Source organism: Oratosquilla oratoria, unplaced genomic scaffold, assembly GCF_046742065.1.
Source record: "Oratosquilla oratoria isolate Oo_2021 unplaced genomic scaffold, ASM4674206v1 SCAFFOLD298, whole genome shotgun sequence".
Classification (NCBI taxonomy): Eukaryota; Metazoa; Arthropoda; class Malacostraca; order Stomatopoda; family Squillidae; genus Oratosquilla; species Oratosquilla oratoria.
This window is the reverse complement of record NW_027467649.1, coordinates 11,771-21,346: the sequence shown is the minus strand read 5'-3', so window position 1 is coordinate 21,346 and position 9,576 is coordinate 11,771. Positions and strand designations below refer to the sequence as shown.

Here is a 9,576-nt window from a genome sequence, read left to right as displayed (position 1 = left end):
TCTCCACAAGTAAAGAAATGAATAAAAAATAAATAATAAAAGAATGCTCACCTGGGGGGGTGAATTTGGTCAAGATATGGCATTTTTCAAAACTGTGTTCAAAATGTTCGTATACCACTTAGAAATAAATTCCGACAAATAATTTTCCAGCCGCGCGCAATTTAAAGGTCCTGGGTGAGGTTTAAAGGGACAGATTTAAAGGCGCAACCCACACTAGCGGGAGGCGTGCCACTTAGGACCTTCAGGCGCAGCGAATAACGTTGAAATTTGATTGAATTTACACTCGCCCAGTGTATCAACGGCCAATACTATTGTGGAGGGGAAGGGAGGAAGGTGGAAGGAGAATATTTCGCCAACTTTGTGCGAAACTAAGCGTTAGTTCCCGGCTAGCTCTGAAAAGGGAAGTACGCATGTCTCATGAGCTCTCATTGCAATCTATTACTTTAGCTAGTACATATTGCTCTTTAGTACAGTCATCATGGGTAGCAAAAAGAACAAAAGAACATCACAATGACAAAAAACAGCAGTTAAAGATGGCAAGCAGTCAAAGACGACTAAAGATCTCACCACCTCTCACTCCACCACCGCCCCCCTCACCTGCACCTCTGTGACGGTGACAGTGGTAAAGGACAACATTAGACTAAACAATTCAAAGAGGAAGATTAAATCCAAAGAAGAAAGCAAGAGGAAAAAGATCAAGGCTATACAGGAAGAAGAAAGAAGAAGGGACATCATATGATGCTGGAGGGGGTGCCCTACCAACATAGATTGGCGAGGGGAATCTGATGAGGAAAGAGAAGGCGCCCACTACTGGAAAATAAACCTCTTTCCAATTATTTAGATACCCTGAAGACCCCCAGCAGAGAGGTTTCATATGAAGAAACCGCCAAAGGTGCAAAAAAGCAAATTATATGATGTTGTCGTCTGTGCGTCGTCACTACTGTGACATACTTATACTTTAGTTTTTCAGTATTTAAAGTACTTATAATTGAAATATGTTGATAATTGTTACTGTACTTACTTATTATATAATAAGAATTAAGCCATGAAAAATCAGTCAAATTGGTGGAACTATAAGCAAGTTACAGATATATTCATATTTCAAGTTGCCATATTTTTCTACTTTTTTTTAATCATAAAAAATCTAATATACATCAGATTTAGATGAAACTTACAGGGAATATTACTTTTAGTAACTGCTAGGGCCGATCGTTCGAATATTTTGAATAGGATGAAAGAGTTCGGAGTAATAATGGAAACAAGAGCAAAAAAATTGTATTTTTCACGATTTTTGCCAGACATTAAAATTGAAATGCCTGTATGCAAAAGTATAAAGGAAATTGTTCAATTACTCAATGACCGGCCCTAGGTGTGCCTACTGACTAATCATAGCCAAAATATAAAACAAATTGGTCCACGTATTATGGTGCTGTGCACTTTTAAATGTCGCTACTGGTATACGTACATGTGTACATGTGTACATGTGTACATACATCATTCTGCTTCACCTAAAATGTAGGCAATATGGATACCTATTTACCTGAGAAGTTTCAGTTCTTTACTCTAAATATTTTAGAAAATGACCTCCAGGTGTCGCGTACCCCCTAGAAATACAAAGAAATTATACACGAGCGAATACCCGATAAAAATAAATTAAGAACATGTACTTAAGTCCAAGTGTACACAAAGGAAGAGAGATAGAGTTGCGTGCTACGCAACACTAAAGAACTCACTTAAGATCACGTGCTGGACTCGTGATCGACAGTTAATACCCTCGCAGATGAGAGCTTATTATGGTCGTACAGGCCAATCTATGGGCAATGCTATGGCCTTACACACAAACACACACTGATGTACCTGTATTCGTTTATTTACCTATTCATTCATTAGTTTCTTTATTCCCTCATTTGTTTATTCATATATTATATTTTTGTGGCTCGGCGGGTAACTTTTGTCCAAAAACAATGATAACGATTTTGTAATTAGTATAAAAATATTAGTCAATATATTTAAAGAATTGCACACTTTAGTTGATCATATATATTGCAATTTCAATAATCAGTCTGTCTCAAAGAAAGAATATATAATTAGTTCCTAACTCATTTGGGTAAATATTTTCAAAATCGAACATATTACATATGCATGAAAAACATTTGCTGACTCCACGATATACAAAAGAAATATACAGTTCGCTAAAAATGCTTATTCTCATACCGTATTTCAATTTTGTTGTATATTTTTTGTATTTTTATCTAAAAACACCCTTCCCTCTCCGAATGAAAATATATATTTCCGTTGCGGAATTGACAAAGAAATTAATCCCCTTGACTCGCCAGAACCAATTCCGAAAATAGTATCGTATACAAAGTCCCGTGCAATGGTTGCACAATGGCAAATTATGGCGAGTCATCAAGGGGATTAGATTAAAGAATTTATGAACATAAAAACGACATAAAAGCACATAGGACGTCTAATTCTTTAGTAGTTCATGCGGAAAAATTCGATCATTTACCAAACTGGAGAGGAGCTGAAGTGCTGCATAAAGGTTTTGATAAATTCACCAGAAGAATTGTAGAATCAGCATATATTTCAACTAAGAATTCGTCGAACCATCGAGGAGGATTTATCAATTTAGCAAAACAAACTAGTAGTTTAATTCTAGAACATGCCAGAAAAACGACCTTTCCCAAATATCCGACAAGATAACTAAGTTTAATACATAAACTTCAATGATAGTTTTCCGTACACTCTCTGAAGAAGTTCTACGCGAACAAAACGTTAGAGTGCTTTGGGTTCCAAGCCCTCCCCTGTGTTTATGTTCTCCATCATCCAAATCATTTGTCTAAAAATACTTATCAATATATATACTGTATATATATGTATATATAAATATATACATCTATATATATATATATATATATATATATATATATATATAAATATATATATATATATAAGTAGTAGGCATAGTGACAGTGCCAGCACATTTCATATTTTAACCATCTCTCAACCACGAAATCTAGTTTTAATATATCAAGGTTGAATCTAACCACGAAATCTAGTTTTGATATATCGTGGTTGAATCTAACCACGAAATCTAGTTTTAATATATCAAGGTTGAATCTAACCACGAAATCTAGTTTTAATATATCGTGGTTGAATCTAACCACGAAATCTAAGTTTAATATACTGTATATCATGGTTAAAAAATCATATACGAGTATTTATCCATCTCATGGTTAAAATATATATATATATATATATATATATATATATATATATATATATATATATATATATATATATATATATATATATATATATATATATATATATATATAAAATAAAATAAAAATTGAAAAATTAAACAAAAAATCCCTCTATATAAAAAAATGAGTATTAACATATTCAGCATGAATAGAGAGGTGCTCTCTGATAAAATGATGAAAGTAGCTGGTAAAATGAAATAAAGACCTTGGAGAAGTTGATGAGAAGATTGTTAATTTTAGGGAGGATGTTCATAACACATTGAAAGATGAAATTAAAATTGGAAAGTATGAATTAGCCGATTATAAAAAAGAAATTGCTGAAACTTTAACGAATACAGAAGAAAATTTAAGGACTGAAGTGGATAAGAAGATTAATGATTTTAGGGAGGATGTTCATATCACATTGAAAGATGAAATTGAAAATATAGAAGAAAAAATAGAAGAAAATTTAAGGACTGAAGTGGATGAACGCATTAATGCAGTTGACAGTTTAGAGAAACGATTGTCATATAGTATATTGTTATTGAAAGAGGAGCTGTTGCTGAAATTGAAGAAAGTTGAGGAGAAGCATAGAAATTTAGAAACCATTATCCAAGAAATAACTAGTGATATTTTACTTAATTCTAGCGAGATAGAAGCACTCAAAGAAAATATCTAAGATGAATTAAAGAAATTACCTTGAAACTGATTTATATTCCAAGTGGAATATAAATCTAAATTATTGAGATGCACTCCGACGGATTTCCATCTCTGAAAATATCATTTATATATATATATATATATATATATATATATATATATATATATATATATATATATATATATATATATTTTATATGTTGAATTTCCTCATCACTACTTTCGTTATGATTCCCAATACGGGGCGGAGAAGTGGTTATGCACCTTCCATCAAAATCATTTCGGATTCTTTGAGGAATTCATGATAGGTGTAAATTCCCAACCTAACTTTTCAAACAAATTCCCACATACTCCATCATGAAAAAGTCTACTTTGAACATTCTTAACGATCTTAAAATCTTCAATCCGACAAGGATGTTTATTAATCTTCAAAAGTTGAAATAGAACATACTGTGTATTCAGAAAGCTCTTAGCAGTTTTAGGCAGGTCGCTGCCCTCAGCTGTAAACATCTCATCATATAACCTCACCAGTTCCTCAAATATTTCACCCTATTATCAATATTTCTCCTTCTTACCTTCATACGGTCAATGTTTTCAAACACCACTAAATTATCTGGTTGTATTACACCATATTCCAAACATACCATCTGTCCATAATCATCTTCTACTAACACATGATCACACTCTTGTATCGTTTCTGCGGTGCCCATCGCTTCAAACAATTAAAAAATGTGAGAAATCTCTTCGGGTGAAAAATCTCAAAAAAAAAAAAAAAAAAATTGTGATTCCATCTTTTTTTTTTTTATATTTGAGATAAAAAAATATATATATATATTATAACCTCCCTAAGCAGCTCCGCTGTCCTGGGGCCGGGGGTCCTATTGAAAAATACTGATAAGGCTCATAACATTGTTCATATTTTTATCTAGCTCATAACATTGTTCATATTTTTATCTAGCCAGTTTTTCATTAACAGTTTTACTGACTTCATGCAAAAATGCAAATCATTTTTAACAGCGTCCACTTCATTCTTCAGTTTTTCATATAAAGCAGTTTTTTCTGCTTCATATTCAACGAGGGTCAGTTTTTCATTAATAGTTTTACTGACTTCATGCAAATCATTTTTAACAGCGTCCACTTCATTCTTCAGTTTTTCATATAAAACAGTTTTATCTGCTTCAACGAGAGTCAGTTTTTCATTAACTTCATGCAAATCATTTTTAACAGCGTCCACTTCTTTCTTAGTATTAGCGTGTAATTTCTTAACATATAAAGCCAGTTTTTCATGCAAATCATTAGCGTGTAATTTCTTTAGTATTCTCATACTGTTTTGAATTTCTTCAATTTTATTCCCTTGACACATTTCACTCTCTTCAAGTTCAGTCAGCCTCATCACACAATCCTTCGTAATATTTTCTAATTCATTAATTTCACCAGTGAGTGCTTTGGCAGTATCTTTATTAATTTTTTCTACGTATTCAACCGTTGCAACATCATTTTTCTCTTTAGGGTATGACACATTTACTAATCGCTTATTACAGATATTAAAATTACCTTCATTATCAAGTTCGAATCCGATACCTGGTGGTCCTCGTTGAACTGATCCTATGTTTTTAGGTCCACAACAAAATGTTACCTGCCATCCTTTTTTTTATTAGCGGGAGAAAAATATATGTCTAACTACAGCGTCAAATGAATTTTTTTTCTTTGTTAACGCGTATAACACATCAATGCACAAATGACCACAAATTACCTCTCCGATTTTCTGCATTCGATAGGTTGAATGTAGAATGTTACAGATGATGTAAGTCTCAAATTCTTTTGGTGGATTAATTCCAAATGAATCAAAATAGTAACAGGTCGCACCTTTTTTAAACCAGCAAGTCCAATGGGTGCCTAAACCGTGAATGGAATCTAAATTCAAGATACCGCATTCCTCTTTCCTAACTTTTTTTGGAAGATTATCACGCATGAAAACACCTTTAAAATTAGGTATTTTTAATCGTTTGATAATATCTCTAAGATCATATTGACTTAGAGGTTGAATCGGGATTTTCAGTTTTTGAATTGTTTCAGATACAAACCCTTTCCAGTTTTGGGTCTTGTTTTAAAAAAAAGTCCCTGCCCCTTCACCTTTCCCTCCATTTCCTTGTTATGTCTAATAAGTTCTTTAAGCTGCTTGTCTGCTGCTTTTTTTTTTTATCATTCACAGCCTTAGCTATCCCAGCAGCTCCTCCTGCAAGAGACCCAATTGCTCCAGCAGCTGCCAATAATGTTGGAATAGTGATTAGAAATCCTCCATGTTTTGACAATGCCTTCACTTGTGTGATACTCATTTTAACATTGAAAGGCTTCCCCTGCAATAACTTAGAATTTTGATCTTCTGTCAGTAATAGTGAAGTATTACTTTTCATCTTTGGATTAATTCGAAGACTTACAGACGTGCCCTTTTTCACAGCCCGTTTTATTTTCTTCAGTTGATTAACTGACAAGTATACATTTGCACTAATATATGCCATTTCTTTTTTATATAGAGGAGAAAAATTCTCAGTAAACAATGTTCAACTTACTTCCATCTGATTCCAGTTTGATCATACGCTCAGATAGAATCAAGGCATAAGCTACCGTTTTATTAGGGATGTTTTTCTTGAATGATGCTCGAATTCGAATGTCGGTCACAGCATTTTTCAATTTCTCAGATTGCCTGCTCACATCAAATACGAATAAGGGATACAAATATCTATATTCTCCCATGGTAATCGCACAGCGTTTATCTCCCGCGAGTGTATCCATATAGTCACACAACATTTTGTATGCGGTCGTGTATATGTTTCTATGAAAATCTAGTTGAAGATCCATTTCAGGATACCTTTCACTGTTGAGAAATACGTTCGCATTATTCAGGCTGCAGTGATTGAAGGTAGTGCTGTTACCAGTCTGTTTATCCTCCTTATCTGTCTGAAATCCAAGAATAATATACCTCGGATTTTCAGCTCCTGCTGTAATGTTCAGTCGCCAATCGAACTGTGTGTGACCTTTTTCCATTTCTATACGTTCACACTGTCTGTTCAGATAATTAATATCAAGCTTGACTCGTGATTGAATATCATACGATAATTATATAAGATGATCATCCGAGGGTTTCAGATGTGGAATCCTCCAGCTAATTTTCGTGAGTACAATTTCTCCATCTGGAACCTTATCATCACCCCCATTTTTCGCATCTGATTTCAGGATGGCATTAGCGTTAGTACTTGCTCTTCTCAAAATGAGTTGACGTCTGATACCATACATCACTTTATCATAATTTTCACAGAATCCGAACATATGTGACAAAGGAATTATACCACAAAAATTTCCTTGCTCTGATCCATCATTGAGGATATCTCGACGCTGTGTAAATCCAAAATTATCCTCCGTCTTACCAGTGCCAGATTCTGGACACCACATGAAGGACATTCCTTCAGGATATTGCTTAGGATAGGTTAGTAACCCTTTCATTGTTGATGCGTGACCTGGGTTAGAATAACCTTCAATTGTCTCATTTCCAAGTTGATAATCAACACGTGAGAATAGGTACATCAAACCATTATTAACGAGTGAGATCTTATCCTCCTTCAGATTAAATCTACTTTTCTTGTCTGACTTCAACAGCGCCCCTTCAATGTATAGGTAGCTGCGACTAGGAAGGAGAAATTCATCTTGGTTTTGAATGTTAATTCGAATATCACCAGGATTGTTTAGATCAGCTCCTGTATATGGTTCATACTCTTGGTATTCAAATCTTTTTAGAGATTCATCGATTTCAAGACGATCACGCCATTGTAGATATTCCATGTTTCTTTTTTTTATATAGAGGTAAAAAAATCATAAATGTGCAGATTTCAGATGTAATTCTTTCTAGATTTTATAGTTTTATATTTTTATAGATTTTTATATTTTATATTTTTATATATTTTTTATATTTTTATAGATTTTTATATTTTATATTTTTATATATTTTCTTATATTTTCATAGATTTTTATAAATATATAGATTTCAGATGTAGTCTCAATGTGATTCTTTCACCTCGAAGATTTAATGTGACGGGAAGATAGATGGTTGTATTAGGTTTCTCGTTAATTTTATAACCTGGAGGTGCATCAGGGAAAAAGCTATACAATACAGGGGCTGGTGTACCCTGTAGATAAGAACCCTCGATCAGATCACAATTCACTAGGATAGAATTTACTGGTAAGATATCCACCATAGACTCTACCTTGATACTCGCCAACTCCTATCAACACTTCCTTATCGAATCCTAACAGAAACCTCAAAGAAAGTTCATGGTTAAAAATAATACTAACATTAGGCTTTTTTATGTAAATGATACATTTCAATATTGTGTGGTTAGCTGTAATTTCGAATAAATCCTCTGTGATGCGTCTCTTCAGAAATTCGTTGATCGATTCTATCTCGTAAGCGCCAGTTGGAAATATGATCGTAAACACTTCCTCGCCCACACTGTAAGCGAAAAGATTGTTATGCTCATCAATATTAGGCATTGAGTTATACATGTCTAAATTTAGTAATGATAATTCATGTGTTGCGTTTTTATCAATTTGTATCGGAGGATAAATATCCAGCTTGAGATTCGACTCGTTGCTAGACATTACAATACTTTTAGATTCAACCTTCATATTTTTTTTTATAGAGGGGAAAATTTCATGAAAGAAGCAATATTTTCTACTATAACCTCATCAAATACGCCTAGTCTTACGAGTTCATCAGTAATCGCTTGCAACTCGTTGAACACATTCGTATTCCCAGATGCTTGTCTACCAACGTATTAACATCAGAAGGTAAGAACACAAAGCTCGGTTTTACAGGCAATCCTTCCCCAAAGCGCTCTGAGGTTGGAGGTTGATTTTTCTGCTGCCATCCTTCATAAATAGGCTTCACAAAGATTTTATACTTATCACCTCTATTAGATTTTACATTCCCATCCTCCTTAAGGAATGCTAATGTCTTCCTCATGATGTTAGTATAATTTTCATAGTCTTCAGCTGTTACTTGTCCTAGATCCTTCAACATTATAAGCTTCCAGAGTCCATCCGTACCTATATATTTCTCATCATCAATAACCAGGTCATTACCCTCTAATTTCACAGTCTCCCTTCCTAGTCGAAAGTCTATGCTACCCTCGATAGGTTTTAGACCATAGGCATGATCAAATTCTTTTAAACCTAATTTCTTAAGATATTTGTCTGACAGGTTGCCTAATCTCAAAACGGTTGATTATGGGGGTGGTGCAGGCTGCGTTTGAGGCGCCGGTAATGCTGGAGGATGCAGAGCCGGAGGTGTCGATGTGGGAGAGCGAGCGCTTGGAGCGGCAGTGACTTCCCTATACTCTTGATATGTTTGCTGTTCACCTAGTTTTTCAGCTTGAAATTTCTTCTGCAGACTCTTCCTTAGGTTAACAAGTTCTTCTTTCTTTTTAATATTAACATACGACATCTTGTTTTTTATTAGATGGGTAAAAAAATAAAACAGTAAACACCTGTTATCCGTTTACAGGAAAACAGCAACCTGTTTGAAGGAAAACAGCAACCTGTTTGCAGGAAAACAGCAAACACCTGTTATCCGTTTGCAATTACTTTAACAAGTTCTTCATTATAAAACGAACCG

General features: G+C 34.0%; 1 protein-coding gene across 1 annotated transcript; it reads right to left on the bottom strand.

Annotated features, from left to right (window-relative positions):
• Window positions 1-7,025: 7,025 nt before the first annotated feature.
• Window positions 7,026-7,745, bottom strand: LOC143023061 (uncharacterized). Its single transcript, XM_076181537.1, has one exon. It carries the CDS (start codon window positions 7,743-7,745, stop codon window positions 7,026-7,028), a length of 720 nt encoding a protein of 239 aa, XP_076037652.1.
• Between the last annotated feature and the right edge of the window lie 1,831 nt (window positions 7,746-9,576).

What these genes read in the sequence shown, in the direction of transcription:
- LOC143023061 (XM_076181537.1), bottom strand. Translation starts at nt 7,745, where the DNA reads ATGGAATATCTACAATGGCGTGATCGTCTTGAAATCGATGAATCTCTA.